General features: G+C 49.3%; 3 protein-coding genes across 3 annotated transcripts; 2 read left to right on the forward strand and 1 right to left on the reverse strand.

Annotated features, from left to right (window-relative positions):
• Positions 1–699: 699 nt before the first annotated feature.
• On the forward strand, positions 700–9,396 carry LOC117901402. The gene is made up of 11 exons (XM_034812136.1): positions 700–3,095; positions 4,448–4,795; positions 4,860–5,344; positions 5,399–5,483; positions 5,545–5,590; positions 5,651–5,813; positions 5,877–6,103; positions 6,168–6,270; positions 7,508–7,687; positions 7,740–8,005; positions 8,064–9,396. Exons 1-11 carry the CDS (start codon positions 1,113–1,115, stop codon positions 9,371–9,373), a joined length of 5,196 nt encoding a protein of 1,731 aa, XP_034668027.1. The 5' UTR covers positions 700–1,112; the 3' UTR covers positions 9,374–9,396.
• A 100-nt stretch (positions 9,397–9,496) lies between these two features.
• On the reverse strand, positions 9,497–10,412 carry LOC117901494 (RNA-binding protein 7). Its single transcript, XM_034812262.1, has one exon. It carries the CDS (start codon positions 10,339–10,341, stop codon positions 9,616–9,618), a length of 726 nt encoding a protein of 241 aa, XP_034668153.1. The 5' UTR covers positions 10,342–10,412; the 3' UTR covers positions 9,497–9,615.
• A 486-nt stretch (positions 10,413–10,898) lies between these two features.
• LOC117900515 (intraflagellar transport protein 57 homolog) lies at positions 10,899–13,261 on the forward strand. The gene is made up of 3 exons (XM_034810911.1): positions 10,899–11,315; positions 11,372–12,131; positions 12,382–13,261. Exons 1-3 carry the CDS (start codon positions 11,019–11,021, stop codon positions 12,531–12,533), a joined length of 1,209 nt encoding a protein of 402 aa, XP_034666802.1. The 5' UTR covers positions 10,899–11,018; the 3' UTR covers positions 12,534–13,261.
• The last annotated feature ends 3,833 nt before the right edge of the window (positions 13,262–17,094 follow it).

A 17,094-nucleotide genomic window follows, 5' to 3' on the forward strand; every position in this document is an offset into this window, starting at 1 on the left:
TGTGTGCTATATTAAATTAGTTCCAGCTAAGTACTGTTCCAGCTACTGTATCGATATTTATTGCCATTTAAGTAGTTACTTTAAATACTTTATGTAAAACATTGCTCTAACTTATTGACACACTTCACCGACACCGCCCGACACTGTCTTTGGTCGCGTAGCCATAGACTAATGACTTTCACAGAGATACTTCGCAATTCCTCTAGAGTCTAGATACATTACTTACATCTTACCTTTACCTACATTTGATCATGTACAATGTAAAATTGGTATTTTAATTACGTAGTTAAAATGTTAATAAATACCTAAATTCATAATTACAGTCCTACTATTAGGAAATGCAGCGAAGCAGTAGCATAAAACTGTTGCAAAGATACAAAAAGTAATTCTCATGATGCTGAAAAAGTTGGTCTTTAAATTTTGTAACAAAATTAATTTCATTTTGGTAATTCAGATTTGAATGCCGATCGACAGTCTGAGTCGTGATGCAATTATAGAAGCTGTACATGGTGTATTCCCTCTCTTTGGGGTCTTATTCATGCTCACAAACATGCAGTAAGGGTGAAGTTAGCTGCACCTGAAAAATAAGATCCAAAAAGAAAGCGCATTGTGAGAACCCACCACTCTGGATTAGTTCCATCAAAGCCTGAGCTCTCGCACATCAATTATACATAATACTTTTAGGAACTAGAAACTTTCTAGCAACAAAGTCAGAAACTTGGTCCTTTCTTAGCCAGTTTAGCCAAGTGCAATGTTGGTGGTTGGAAACTAACTGTTGCAGCAGAGCAAAGCGGCAAACCAAGGCGGAGAGTAACGGCCCGTAGAGCATGCGCAGTGCAACGGCTCTCAATGTTCTAGCTCTAGCGTTGGCTACAAAAGCAATCAGCCAACAGTAATATGCCCAGTCGTTGCTAGCGAGTTGAAAGTTAATGTTGTGGCTGAAAAAAAGTTAGAAATAAAGAGGGATTGCCACTAGTCACAGGACATTTCGGACCGGATGCAAGCGTGCGTGACAATTAAAAATTAAAATCCAAGTGAATAGACCAAAGGCAACCAAAGGCAGTGCAAGTCAGATAATTGCAGGCAGAGAGGGGAGGTGCGGTCGGAGCAGCATGTTCTTTCGACGTATTTTGGAACGCAAAGATAGCAGCAGTAACAATGCGCCGCTCCCTATAGCTTCCACAGCAACGTCAGCGGCCAATGGCAGTCGAACCCGCACGCCGATGAGTGACTACAACAGCGAGGACAGCGAGAGTGTCACTTATGTGAGTGGTGGCACTGCCAGCGAAGTCAAGGACAAGAATAACAACCAGTCAGGGACTGGGACTGGGGCTGGTATGAAAATGCAACGACGAGCAGAGGCCCCGGCGATGGGTGGTGCAACTGTGCAACTGACACCGCTGTGGGAGCATATTCTTCGCACACGCCGCCTGCCGGAAACCATTAGCCCCAGCGCCATGTTTGCCGAGTTCCATGAGCGGCTGCAGGATCCCGAGTGGCAGGTGCGCCAGCACGCCCTGCGAGTGCTCGTCGATGTCCTTGTGGTGATGCAAGACCGAGCCGACAGCCACATGGAGGAGCAGCAGCTGATCGGCCTGCTGGTCGAGAACCTGGGCCACCAGGCGCCCACCGTTCGCAAGGGAGCACTCGACTGCCTGCGCGTGTATCTGGCGGAAACAGCTGTACCCGAATCGGTGGTCCTCAGGATACTCGACACTGGACTGTCCCCCAAGGACTCGGACCACGGGCGACTTAGCTGCGGCGTTCTGCTCTCACTGCCCGCCATACTCCAATCGATTTTGCACACCCCCCAGCGGCATTTTATCGTGCAGCAGGCACTGCAGCGTGTGGTGCAACATTTGGAGCAACTGCCGCAGCAGGAGCTCACGCTGAAGGTTCTGTCCAAGATGCGAGAGCTCCTGGGAGTCCACGAATTTGAAGCCATTATGAACACGGTGGGCGGACACACCACCCTCAGCAAGTACTACCAACTGTGTCAGGTGTATGGAGTGTCTGAGAAGCAGAATCGCCTGGGAGAAGTCAAAACGGGCGCCTGGCGGGCGCTGCCCAGGGAGCAGAGCTGGAGGAGCAGCAGCCATCCCTTGGACGCTTCGCTGCAGCTGCAGCAGGCCAGTTGTTCGGACAAGGGAAAGGTCATAATGGAAACGGAAATCCAGATCAATGATGACACCGTCACCATGCGGCTGCTCGAGGCGGACACTGAGACGGAGGAGTCCGACAGTCCAGCGCGAGTTTACTCCCAGGAAATGGAGACCAAAGAGCTGGTTTGCCGCTCCTTGCCGAGTGCGAGTAGATCCAGGGTAGATCAGGATATGCGAGAAGCGGCAGGCATCGTGCAAGTCATCAGCGACTCTGAGCTGGATGAGCCTCCAGCTGCTGCGGCGGGAACGGAGAACAAGTCAGAGCCCAGCACGCCCTCGCGTGGCCTGAAGCGCGTGACATTTGGTGGGGAGGTGGTGAAAATGCGCACACCCGACAGCGATGCGGCCACCAGCAATACCAAGCGAACAGCTCAACCCATTGTTATAGCGCTGGATGACTCCTCGGGCGCCACGCTGCAATCGCCGTTGGAGGATGAACCTCTCGAGAGCACACCAAGTGACAGCAAGACCTCAGCGCTGGTTGTGGATATACCCAATGATAATACGAAGCCATTGCCACGCCCATACAGCTCTCAGTCGGTGCGAGCACAGAGCCAAGTGCAAGCGGATCATTCCACGACAAGTGGCAGTCCCAGTCCCAGCTCCAAACAGCAGGAAGCAGACTCCAAGCAGACTCCATCGCCGCATTCCCCACAGCTCTACCGCAGTCGCAGCACGAGTCCAGCGGGCAGCAACAACATCAGTCCCAAGGTGCCGCACAAGCAGATCGAAGTGCTGCACAATCTTCAGCGGGATCCATCGCCGCGTTCACAGCGCCGCAATGAGGATATGGCAGAGCGTTCTCCATCCCCCGGCCAATCCCAGCGAGCACGCAGCAACTCCATCATATCCGCAGAGTCGCCAGTGACACCAAAGTCCTGGGAGGATCTGGACATTGTCAACTATAAAACTCTGATGGATCTCAGATCTGGGGTAAGTTGCGAAAACTGTGTCGATTGACGCCATAATTGCAGTCGAATTGTTGTCCAAATTTAGCATGCTCCAACGGTAATTGTTTCTGCACCCCAAACAGTGTTGTGTATTGCCCGAAAATGAAACAATGAAATTATACCACACGCTAACCCACGCCCCAACCAACGCAGCCGGCCGGCCTGTGCCCCCTACCCTACTCCCTCTCTCTTGCTGTTCTAACTGGGTCACTAGGATATGTTCAATTTCATATGCGTTCATAATTCTGCCTTCATAATGGCAGCCACCGCCAGCGCTGGGCTTTATTACGTACGAGACACGCATCGTCCCAGCGCCAGCTCCACCTTCGACGTGTAGCCTGGCGCTGCTATTATTATTGTTGCTCCGTACTCGCTTTGCTTCGACCCCCTTGCTAATGAAAATTTCAGCGATAAGCCCTTGCCCCCCCTGCACTCACTCATATCGATGACGATGGGGAAAACAAAAGCAAACCCTGGCTGGGTGTCGGAGCGAGCCCCCGTATCAATGACCTATTAATTTTTGACGTTTCCATTTCAAAAGCCAACAAATTATTTGCTTCAAGTACTTTTGGGCAAATCCAAACGATTTCTTGCCACTTTCTCTTGGGCGGGAAACCCGCTTAAATTTCCACGTCAATGTGCGTCAGTCAGCAGTTGAAAGTTAAAGTTGAAAGAACCAAATCACGCTGCTACTTGCCCGCTGAGATGTGCCGCTTATCAAGCCCAACTTTCTGAGTGGGAAAAAAGCGACTTGGGCATTCCGGTAATAGTTGCATGTTATGCGGAATCCATGCGGAATGGGTATTGGATTGCAGCAGCAGCAGCGGCTACATAGTGGAGTGCCAAAGAGGAGTCCTACGGTCAATCATTTAAGTGCACGCGATATTCATAGCAGCAGCAGCAGCAGCAGCAGCTTGCCGGAACAAAAACAAGAGCACAAGAACGAGTACAGAGCCCATCACTCACACCACAGCTTGCATATGCGACGATAAAATAGTAGGACCAACGTCCTCCGGCTGGGACTGGGACTGGGGCTGGGACTGTGGGCCGCTGCAGAGCGTGCCAGGAAGTGGGTCAGTTCGGGCACCAAAAAAATATAAGAAGAACATTAACCGAAATTATAGCGCGTACCAAATACAAAACGGGCAAAGAAAAAAGTCAACCAGCAATGGCATGGGTTTGGGCAGTGTCTCGAAACTATCTAAAGTTTGGCAAATGAACAAACACTTTATGGCGGAAATATTCGCATTGCATGAATAGATCTAATTTGCCAAAATGTAGTAGCAATAAAACACTTTCCTAACTCACATTTACCTTCCTTCTCTTTCCGCACAGGACTGGCGGCATCGCCTGCAGGGCTTTGCCCATCTGGAGCTGGCCCTCAGCTCCTCGAGCAACTTGGCTCAGGTGCAGCCGTACTTGGACAGTCTGCTGCGCACTTTGCTCTCCTCCGAGCGACACTTCGAGGTGGCTGAGCTGAAGCGTGAGCTGCTGGTGAATTTGATCACACGCCTGCCGCTGGACAACTTGGAGGAGCGCACGCTGCAGATTCTCACAGGACTGTGTCGCCAGGGCACCGCAGGAGCCAATCGAGTGTGCAAGGCGCTGATGCAGCGACTGCCAGCGGGCACAATTGTGGCCAAGCTCACGGCGCCAGAGTTTATGCATGCCAAGAGCTCAAAGGTGAGTTCAGGAAAGGTTCCACAAAGTCTAAGTGAAACTAATACGATGATTTATTGCTCCACAGTTCCGTGATCATGCACTCCAAATGTCCATCTTCGCTTTGATGACTTTTCCCGGCACCTGCTTTGACATCAACCTGCTGACGGCGCAGACCATTTACTCCTCGCTGAATCGCAAGCGACGCGTACGCCAGGCGGCTCTGGAGGTGCTTGCCGTCCTGGCTGACATCTCTTCGGTCAAGCAGGTGCTGGCCATCGTGTCCGAAATGGCTGCAGGCGTGGAGCTCGGTCCACCCATGCTGGAGGCTGCCAGAATGCGTCTGTCCCGCCTGCAGTTACCCATCATAACGCCGGACAGCTCCGTGCTCTTTGTCTTCAATCAAACGGACACGCCCGGCAATCGGCGTGGTGCAGATGTGGACTGGATCAATCAGGGCGATGGCTCAGCCTCACCAAATGCTGTGAAGAGGCGACGCATGCGTGCCGCCAGCAGACAGCGTGGTGTGCAGGAGGGCACGGAGGCAAAGGACAGAACACAGACACTCCACAGGTGAGCAGCGGACTACCTTTAAGCTCCCTTGATAACTTTTACTTTTCCCTTCAGTTTTAGTCACGTCAATGAGAATCTGCATCGACATTCCTTCCACTCTCCGCCAGAGACGCTGGACATGACCAGCCCCAGCCCCAATGTGAGTTTTATGCGAAGCCAAATGGTGAACGAAAATAAATAAAATATTCCTTTTCCCTTAGGACTTTTCGCAGAGATTAAGTTTTGGCGCTAATAGGACAATGCATGGTGAGTTTTCTTTACAGTTTTGCAAAGATTCCCCTTAGTAATGTGTCTCCCAAACTGTAGGAAACCTCATGGATCGCCGCATGGTGGGCAAAACCTGCTCAGACACTTCGATGGACGGCCGAAGCACTGACAGCACGGCAACCACTTGCAGCAGTGGCAGCACTGGCAGTTTTATACAGCTGACAGGCCGCACTGGCAGTCACTTTGCGGCGCCCAATTCAAGGTAGGATATGCAGCAGCTGGCACAGAGTTCTTTTATCTTTTAAAGAATGTTTATTTCTTGCAGATTTCCCGCCATGCATCAGCACACGGATTTTGTGAACAATTTTATGCGCAGCATGCAGCGTTCCAGCACATCCTACGCCATGGATGGACAGGCGTATCCAAAAGTTAGCTACACAAACCCGAAGTCAACTCAGCAGAGTCAAATGCTGCGCAAGAAGCTGCAGCATCAGCACTCCTTTACCATCGCCCAGCAGAGCAACAGAACACGAAACGCTGGCCAGGCACAAGGCAAGAATAAACATTACTCTGAGCTCTAAAATCCACTCTTAACTTTATTCTATGCACTCTTTAGATGGCGAAATGCACAAGAAACAGCGCAGCTTTTCCACAGATAATCTACAATCAGCACAGCAGTTGGGCAGGGAATGCGCCGGCGCTGGCGCCACAAAATCAGAGTAAGTTCTGCCTCCATAACTCAATTAAACGAACCCCAACACTGGTCAGTCTCTGCCCCTGCCCCTGTCCACTTCCCACGTACGTTGACGAATGTTAACCTACATTTTTGAATGCCCCGACTCCCAGATGTGGGGGACCCCCGAAGCGGGTTAACCATTAGACCGCAAAATCAGCCGGCAGCCGGCTACACGCACCTGTGACTCACAGCCAAAAAGGAGGCTCTTAAAGGCGCTTAAAGGTGTCACGTTAGTTAACCTAAATAATTTAAATGCGCAGTAGGAGGCGCGTTGCTGCAATTTAAGGCTGATGGGGGGAAGCTTTTATTGTAATTCAGCGACCACTGGCCACTGGAGGCATCTGCCTGGCCAAGAAAATCAATTTTCCTTTGTGTTCTGGCTATGACTTCGGCGGCAACATACCAGAGCAAGGAGTAATAGCCAAAGAAGTCTTTGTGCTTACGTCCAGAAACTTCGCTTAGAAATTGTGTAAGGAACACGTAAAAATGTATGTAAATATGTACAATTGTATGTATTTATGTATTCCGATCTATTTGGGCATATTGGTGAAAATGTCAACTCTCCAGACACACACACACACACGCACACCTGTGTCTACAGCCCTCTCACATGGCATCGTTCGGCACACGAATCCACCCGAAGATGACTAAGAAATTCGTTTCGAACGAAGTGTCTAACCGCAAACGAGCGGCTGGTCAGAGCCGTGGCTAGTTCCTCGCTAGTTTGCCGCTTAAGACCATTCCGCGACCTTTTGCTTTGGCTTTTCCTTTGGCTAGTTGGGCAGTGGCCTGGAGGAGGGTTTTCCTACCTTTGTGTGTGTGTGTGTGTGTGAATACGTGGAAAACGCAATGTCCTGTTTTTCATTTGCAACTCTGGGGTTTTGTTGTGGATTCCTGGTAGGGAAATACACAAAAGTACCTGAATAGTTGTGGGGTCAGGCAGCCAACCAGTTAGCCAATGGTCAAAGCGACAGTCTGCACAGTGGTCTTGCTTGAAGTAGTTGCTCAGCGAGTGTCCACGCATTGGTCCCGAATGTATCTTTGAGGCAGGCAGTGTCGTGGCATTCACCTAAAATGCAGAATGCATTTTCCTGTGGCCCAGAGCCAGCCAGTCTGCTGGTTCGTACACGCACTCTGCTCCACTCCAGCTGGTCGTACATTTGCCAAAAGGCAGTTGAGGTTCATTCAGCACTTTGCGGGGTTATTCTCTGTACGAGTAGTGACAACAATCAGCCGCCTGCTGGCACCTGCTGCACGGACACAGAGTACAGAAAATCGATGCAAATTGTTGCAGAGAGTGAGCAGCAGCAGGTCGATGATAAGTCCACCTGGGAAGTGTTTCCGCCACCGGCAGATGGTGCACAAGAAAATGTTTATGCTGTGATTCCCTACAAGGAGTTGTAAGTTGATTTCCATATAATATTTTCCTATTTTGAAACTCTTTTATTATTATTTCTCTCGCAGCACAAGCGTTCACACAGGAGCGGAGCCGGAAGCGGACAAAGTACCCACGGATGGCTCACCGCTGTCTGTAAAGTCCACGAGTTACTCCCAGAAGTCCACAGCCTCAGCCAAGTCGAGCAACAGCGGAACGGAGCGACGACCTGCGAGTGCCGCGCGCAGTGCCGAAAGCGTGGATAAACAATTGGAAGTGCTCAGTCTGGAGCGCAATGCGGTGGAGACCTTTGGCGAGCTCGTCGTGGATGATATTGTATCAAGTAAGCACAAAACATGATTCCATATACAGAATACTTACAATCCTGAATCCCCTTCCAGACATAGAGGAGGAAGCGGAGCAACTGCACCGTGAGGACTCTCTCAAACGCAACGAGAGCGTCAACAGTCTCCACAGCAAAACGGAGAGCATCAAAACGCAGCTGGAGGACGCTTCCCCGCAGCTCTCAAGAGCCCAATCGACCAAGTCGCTGCCCATCGAAGAGGACATCGAAGGCAGCAACAGTTTTGTGGTGGTGGAAGAGGTGCAGCATGAGCTGCAGGCATCACCCAGTGACTCCTCGCCGGTGGAGCAGCTGCAGGCGGAACCACAGGCAGAAATCGTAGAGCCAGCACGCAGTTCCTTTAGCTTAAAGTCGGACAACTTGGCCCTGCAGCCGCGCAGCATTTCCCTGGAGTCACTCTACGGCGCACGCCCTGCCTCGAAGCAGGGATCCCTGGATAACACCAGCACCAGCACCACAGACAACACCTCGCAGTCGGGCTCGCAGCTGGGCAACATCAGTGCTATCGCTGCCATTGCTGTCAGAGGGAAGGCCAAGCACACGCCGCTCAAGCAAAAGTCAAAGACTTCGTATTTCCTGCGCGGCCAGCGGCGTGTCTCGCCGGTGAAGCAGGCCATTAAGATCTCGCAGGCGGAACTGTTCCCCCAGAACATGTCGCGCTTCGAGAAGCCACGCGAGGCTCTACTCAAGACCCTTGACCAGCTGGACTCCAGCAACTGGGAGCTGAACATTGTGGGCTTGAAGAGCCTGGTGCGGCTGATACGCTGCCACGCGGAGTTTCTGGACAGCCACATGCACATGACCTGCATCCAGCTCACGCGCTCGGTGCGCAATCTGCGCTCCCAGGTGGCGCGCGCCTCCTGCCAAGCGGCCGCCGAGCTATTCAGCTTGAAGTCCAAGTATCTGGAGCAGGAGTGCGACGATCTCGTCTGCGCGCTGCTGCATCGCACCGCAGACACGAATCGCTTTATACGCGCGGATGCCACACACGCCCTGGAGTCCATGGTGGATCATGCGCAGCCCGTCAAGGTGCTGAATATCCTCTCCAGCAAGGGTGCGCAGCATCAGAATGCCCTCGTGCGCACCTCCACGGCCAAGCTGTTGTTCAGACTCGTCGAGCGGCTGGGCAGTGATCGCATCTACGCCATGGGGAGGGACCATCGCGACAAGTTCTTTGTGGTGGGCGCCAATCTGCTGCTCGAAGGCAGCCTGGAGACGCGCAGCTATGCCAAGTCGCTGTTCCGCGCGCTGTCCGAGCACAGCAGCTACCAGCGACTGCTGCTGGAGGTGATACCAGCGCGCACGTACAGGAACGTGGAGAAGACGCTGAGGAGTATAGCACGTTAGTAGGGAACACAATTTGCATCTTTGTACAGCTTAAACTCTATTCAAGGTAGACAGACACTTAACAAAAGGCACATTCATATGGAATGCTTATCTCATAGATGAATGTGTTGTGTGGGGGGGACAGTGTGTGGTTTACTTTCTATCTATTTGTGTAGAATGTTCTTAAGGCGATTACTTAAAGACTATTAAAAACATTGTTTTCTGTAAGTGAAGCGGCTTAAATCGATTTTATGGGCATGCCCTCAGAGCAGCCTCCGCTTGTTGTTGCTGCGCTGATCCAAGCGTCGGTCGTGCTGATGGTGCGGCTGCGGATGCTGATGCACCCTCGGCCGATTTCGATCCATCACGGAGCTGTCGGAGCGGCGACGCAGATCCCCATTATTGTACTTGCCATTGTTCTGTCCAGCATTTCGATCGTACGGCCTGGCACCGTGCAAGCTGTGACGCGCGTGGCGGTGTGCTCCAGGGTCCATGGGCATTGGTGCGGGCAGCTCGTTCATGAACGGATTCCGTAAACGACTCTGTCCAAATGATTGGGGTGGTTGTGGTGGTCTCGCCTTGTCTGCCCCCTGCTGCTTGATGGTTACCTTCTTCTGAAACAGCTCCAAGCCCTGGTAGAGCTCGAGGGCAAAGGGAACCGCAGATATTCGCTGGTACGTCACAAAGCCAAAGTTGCGCTGCCGCCCCGTGTTGTCCGTGGGAATGCGTACACCCTCCAGCGGACCTGCCTGCACGAACACTTCGTACAGGATCTCCTCGGTCACGCGTTCGTCCAGATTGCCACAGAATAGCGTGCGCTGCTCATCATCGTCCTCGTCGTCGTCGTCCTCGGGTTCCTCCTGGGCTGGTGCCTGGTCTGCCATGCCATTTGGCGGAAATTGGTCGAAGGGATGCTGTGCCAACTCCATACCATAGCCATAGTTGTTCCAGTCCTGCATCATTTTTTGCATTATTACTTGGAGATCCATTGTTTTTTTTATTTTATTTTTTTTCAGTTTTTCTATTTTTATTTTGTTTTTGTATGCTGCACAGTGTGACCGCGGATTTATGCTTGACCCTCAAAAGTATACCAACTCGGCAAAATATACCTTAAATATACCAAGGAAAAGTACTAAAATATGCTGATTGGAGGTAAACGGCATGGGATATTTTTATAAATTTCCAATTGGTGTTCCATGCTTTTTTTGTGTGTGCTGTTTTCTCGATAAATCACTTGGTACAATATACATGATTGGAGAGCTACAAATAAGCTTATACATTGGATCGTCAGAAAATATCAAAAGTAGCCTACATTCTGAGAGAATATCTAGCCACGATAAATGTTAACTTTCAACATGTGCTGTTAGACGCAATTCTTAAATGCAACTGGCTCCATCTATTGGCAATAATAGAGGCGCAATATTTAAAATGTATTTAAAAAAAGCAAATTTCTCCAATAGAAGATAATATAAAGTTCGTAGCCGATCAAATTAAATCTAAAATTTACCAAACTTATTTCATGTTCCATAAAGTCACACCAGGCACCTGCGCTCTCGCTTTGTTTGCTCGTTCCCCGGTTACCATGGAAACTTTTCCTACATTTAAAAACAAACATTTTTCATTTGCATTACAGTTTTTCCGAATAAAGTTTACTTACAGCTAAAAGATGCAGCAAGATGATGGCGCGGAGAAAACCCAACAGCTGCAGAACTTCCAATCGGATGACTTGTTGGAGAAACTGAAATTGCTCAACTACGAAAAGCATTTGCTGAAGGAGTTCAAGCTGAAGCCACTGTCGCGGTTCTACTTTGTGAAGGCCACCAACCCGGGGGAGCAGTTCTACATGTTCACCCTCATCTGCTGGTGGCTGTGCAAGAAGCTCGGGAAGGACATGGAGCGGCCACAGGAGTACGATGATCCCAATACAGTGGCGGCGAATATTATTCAACTGCTGGAGGAGATTGTGAGTTGTTGGAAAGCGGTAAAAGTTCCCCTTCCCTAATTGTTGCTCCCTTGCAGGATGTCCCTGTGGACTTTCCACCCAACAAGCTGATTCGTGGTGCCGGACCCATCTGCCTCAATGTCCTCGACATTCTCTCCACACAGGCCTGCAAAGTGGCCAAAGTGGGCTATCAGCGTGTGCAGAAAATGCAGGAGGAGGAATTCCTGGGCGACTACCTCGAGGACAATGCGGAAATCATACTGGAAAAGCTGGAGGACGAACAGAATGCTGCCGGTCTCAGCGACGACAGCGACCTGGAGCTGGAGGCGCACAATTTCAGGCAACTCAACTGGCTGAACCGACCCCAGAAGCGATCCATCGATGTGGCTCTCGACGAGCAGGCCCAAGAGCTCGACGCTCGCCTCAGCGACCATCAGGAGTGGCGCCTCGAGCTGGAGCGAGTGCTGCCCCATCTGAAAGTCTTTGTGAAGGCGGATGCACGCGACTGGCGCACCCACATCAGCCAGATGGATGCCTTCAAGAACAGCATCAACGAGTCCTCGGAGACCACGCAGGCGCAGCTGAAGAAGCTGCACAGCGAGTTCACCTTCAGCCTGGAGAAGGTCGAAAGCCGCGAGAAGCATTTAAACAACGAGCTGCAGCCGCTGATTCAGCAGTTCAAGGAGCTCTCCATTGAGCTGTCCACGATTCAGTATGCCCAGAACCAGGTGCAGGCGGACTCCGAGAAGCAGTTGGCCCAGCTGAATGAGGTGATGCTGGAGCAGGAGCTGAAGAAGGAGGAAATGGAACGACGCGGTCAGGTTATGTCCGATGGAAGTGAGTATCAGAAACAGAAGAGAACGATGAAGACTGATGGAAATCCACATGAAAATAATTGAAATAGCTTAAGGAAGAATGAATCTCTGCCAGCAAATAGTTAACCTTTTCTCACACATTCACTTTTCACACTCAATCTGCTCCGATAAGAATATTTCCAATCCATTTCTGAATCCAAATCACAGCTGTAATCCTCGCCCTATAAACCACACACGTTGCATTCCCCTACTAATCCCTCGTATCATTTCAGGCTCTGTGCAGCAGATCAAGAAATCGATCGTCAAACTGAAGGAGGACATTGCGCAACTGAATCTGGAGGTGGCCCTGCTGGTGCATGCCCACGATCAGGAAACGGTGGTGCGCCAGGCCCAGGGACAGGCCGGTGACCAGGCAAACAACTGATAAAATGATAATGCGGCTGCTTAGCATACACAATCCACACACAAACCCCGTCCTGGAGCCTGGTTTTAGGTATTTTTCACACCTTGGGCATGGGAGTGCGGCGCTGCTCTCGTTTCACGTTCGATCTGGCCAGCGATTAGTGATCCAGAGGGAGAGGGAGGGAGAGCGAGAGAGTGGGTGTGGGAGTGGGAGTGGGACCACCGTCGTTGCACCGCCCGAGAATTGTTGCGGGGGACTCTGTTTAATTTGATTGCCGCGCGCTGATAAGTATCGTAATTGGTTGCAAAGGCCAATAGGTCGGTCAATTATCACCTCTTTGTTATCTGCTCCTTCAACAAATATAAGCATGCGCATGCGCGCGATCCTTCACGATCGAGAAGATAACGGTGAGAGCACAGGGAGAGTGAGAGGGAGCTAGCTATATAGCTGCTGCTGCACTATCGTCCATTGCGCACGTACTACTTGACAGAGAACCGCCGACGTCGAGAGCGAGCCTTGGCAACCCGCAATCCAGAAGGGAAGGTGTTGCCTGCCCCGCACGCGCATCCTTTGTTTGCCCACTCGCACTGATAAGCCGCCTGCCATGGACACACTGTGTACAATGTACACTGTACACTGGACTCTGGATGGATGGAAAGCGTGCGGTTTTGGCCCGCAACTTGTTGTGATTTTCGCTGCGGCCTGCCAGAGGTTAGGTGCTAAAAGGTTTTTCCCCTAAACGGCAACACACAAATGGGAAAACAAGCGAAGTGCACAGGAGTTTTCCAGGCTAAAAACTAAATTGGGTTTTATATGCAGTGAAAGCTTCCTTGGAGTGCAGAACACATTGTAGAATTTGCTCACACTCCTCGTAGCAAACCAATTGATATTCCTCCCCACTAACTACACCAGAGCTACACTCTCTCTCTCTCCCACTCTCTCACTCCACAAAATAGAGCACACTATTCCTCTTCTTCCCCCTCTCTGTGTACATCTTTCGCTCTTTTACATAAATTGCATTATTATTAGGCTTATTTGATATGCGCCGCGCCGACCGACGACGAAGCGAAACCAAAAACAAAACGCTGCAGAGAAATTGCGAAAAGCTCAAAGCAACAGCAACAACAAAAGCAACAGCAGATGATGCGAAAGAGGAAGAAGGAAGAGGAGGAAGCGGAGGAGGTGGAACGTCAGCAAACTGGCTGCTGCTGCTGCTGCTGCTGCTGGCTGCTGCTGGCAAAAAGCCTCAGCGAAACGACTACTGTTCATTTCCCACGGTAGGATTCGGATGCCATTCCACTGAGTGGAACGAGTGCCGGGCCAGCTCGAGATTGGGTCTGGCTTCGGCTAAGGTTTGTGGGCTTCGGCTCCAATCTTCGGCTCGGCTTGGCTGGGGCTCTGCGCTTCGGGAGCAGCACTTGGTGGGAGGCAGATGTTGGTTGCTCTCATTGTTGCTGTTGTTGTTGTTGTTGTTGTTGCTGGGCGACCAGAGCGAGTGCTTTGCCGAAGAGTTTCATTTTCTCATTGTTTTCAAGGGGGAGGAGGAGGCTGTGGGTATGGGCAACAAAAAGATAAACCTGTTGCCCGATTTCGACTTTACTTTGAATGAACAGAAATATGCTGTGTGTGCCCTAAAGCATTTTGTGGGCATAAATCGTGAGGGGGATCGATCTCTCTCTCTGTCTCTCTCTTTCTGTATGTGTGCCTGTCTCACTCCGATTCTCCCTTCTTTTGCCCATTCCTTCAGCCTCTTTGTGCGAGTGAGTAAGCGCTTGTCTCTAATCCTCTAAAGCCAGGCGCCACCTACTCCCCAGAGATTCCTTACTTCCTTCTTCGTTTTCTCTCCCCCGCCCCAGCCCGGACTCTTTGTAATTTCTCAATAAAAATGAAAAAACCAATAAATTTTGCCTAAACAGAGGGGCAGGGAGGCATTGGGCTGCACAGCGGGGTGGCTACTGGAAGCACGACATAAGCCCGAAAAAAAGGAACTCAAGAAAGACTGAATATTATTTGTTTTGTCATATATGCAAAAGATTCAATAATTTATGATCTAATATACAAAGAGAAAAAGTTTCGGGCTGAAAGGATAGAAACTTCGACGCGTTCATTCATGAGAGAATAAAACTGAGAGGAAAGAAGATTCCAAAAGAATTAGAAATCGAAAAAGCAGCAGAGAAGAAAAATTATAAAAAAAAGTAGCAGAAGATCATCCTAAAGCAGAACCAAACAGAACAAGAGACGATCATCGCAACGAAGAAGCAGAAAGAAACAGACAAATTCATTGAAAACTTCCAAGTTTTCGGATCGGGAATCCCAGTTCGAGTCCAAGTTCGATTCCGACTTCTTGGTGTGGGATATCGGGGATCATTGTCAACATTTTGACCGCTCGCTGGGCCCGTAATCATCGGTCTATCCCCTGCTCATGGAATAGTCTCAGTCCCCACTCGGACTCGAACAGAATGAATGACGCCGCCGCCAACATCGATTTAAATGCAAATCAATGTAATAAAACATTTTTCGGTCTCGTATTCGGTGTCTCATGGGATACCCTCCTCCTCGACTATTAATTCCGAATTGAATTTGTTTTTTTTCTCTGCTGGTTTGACAGAGAGACACCCACGCGGGCGACACCTCTCTGGCAGGGAACGGAAGTTCATGTGGCGCTTAGGACACCATCAAAGAACCAAATCGATCGTAAATCACTTGGAATCAAAGTGAAAACTCTTACAAAAGATGTGGGCTGGTAATTTGTATAGAAGTTCGATTGTCTTCCCATGAAAATAGGACAATTTACAGGTTTTTAAACACAAAGCAGAAGATGGGTATGCGTTGAGGGTATGCCAGATACATAGTAATCTGGAAGACATGGGTTGACACCTTTTCAGATAAATGGTTCAGCGATAAGTGCTAAGGGGGAGCCCAGTTGCGATGCTCAAGAATGAATGAAAACAAGTGCAAAAGGGATTAAGTGTTAAATGAGATTCCACAGAAATTTCTACTTAAGAGTTTCCATTTGAGTGTCGGCATAAAAGTGCTCAAACAGAGAGAAATCTGCACTAAAATAACAATCCCCACTCAGCTATAAACCCCACCACAGCATCATAACTCTGCTCCCAATAGAGTTATCATTCCAAAACAACTTCCAATGAACAGCCGCAGCTTCTCCCCCATGTCATTCGACTCTAAAAGCTTTTGCCACACACTTTGCCTACTTCTTTATGGCGAATTAATGACCGAAGAAAAAAAACGAACAAGAATTCCAAATAAACCATAAATTTTATTAATTTCTATGGCTGCTGCCGCACAAAAAAGAGCTGTGTGTGTGCCTAAACAATAGCCGTCGATTCATAGAGTTCTGCAGAAACACTACCGAACCACACCGAACCGCACCCAATTATAATAAAAACACAAAAACGACCAACAGCTCGAAAGCCATTCAGCCAGCCAGTCGGTGGAGAGTGGAAAAACCTTTGCTGCTCCCACAGAAGTGACAACAAATTTAAAGTTTACGAAATAAAAATTAAAATTAAATAAAAAATACACACAAAAAACGAGCAAAACAAAAAGCCAACCGAAAATGCGAACACAATGGACATCTAAAAATTGAAACTGAAAACCGAAAAACCGAACCAGCCAGGAAATTAGCATATAAACTGAAGATCGAAACTGCATATCAAATGAGGGACTCGATTCGATCAATCGAATTCGTGTTCAGGTTTCGGGGCAGTTCATTCAGCTGCGATGCGAGTTCATTGATGGATCGTTCGATCGACTCCGACTCCGACTAACTGTTAAAATAGAAACATCATCCAACGAATTTACGAGCGAGGGTACCATAATTCAAATTTATGTATAACCCAAGACCCGAGTCGGGGCCCAAGTGTGGGCCAAAATAAATCAAGTCACGACACTGAGAAGGAGCTCTTCGCCTCGAATGGCTGCCAGTACACCTTGAATGAGAATGAGAGCTGCGGCTAAATGACAACTGAGACAACTACCGTGTGCCAAATGAAGATGAAGCCCAGCTCCGAGGGCCGTCGGTCTCGTCATCAGCCTTAGCTTCAGCCTCAGCCTCAGCCTCCTCTCATCATCGGGTATCATCATCTCCAACTGTTGACAACGCCTTGCTGCGGTGGCTGCGGTCCAGTTTCATTATTATTAACCAAAACAAAACAAAAACCCCAAACAAAAAGAGCCCATTGAACGCCCACGTCTTTAGCATTTGCTTGGAGCTTCTTCAACAGATTCCCATTTATGCAGAGAGAAAAAAATTATGACATTCAAAGGCAGTGAAGTTTGCATAAATTCAGAAGGGAATCGGTACTTTTTCCAATCAATATTTAATCAAATTTCTTTCCGTGTATTCGCACATATATTTATTATAATTTGTTTTGCATCTGTCTGCTCTCTGCTTTCGGTTTGTTGGCTGCTCCTCTTAAATTTATGTGACCGCATCGCTGCCGTATGAATTTTTAATTTTTCACCAATCTTTATTTATTTTTTTTTGTTTTTCTTTTTGTTTTGCTTGTTCTCTTGCTGTTGCCTTGCCTGATTTTGTTTGCCTTTTTAATTTTGGCAATTA

This window comes from Drosophila subobscura, chromosome U (genome assembly GCF_008121235.1).
Source record: "Drosophila subobscura isolate 14011-0131.10 chromosome U, UCBerk_Dsub_1.0, whole genome shotgun sequence".
Lineage (NCBI taxonomy): Eukaryota > Metazoa > Arthropoda > Insecta > Diptera > Drosophilidae > Drosophila > Drosophila subobscura.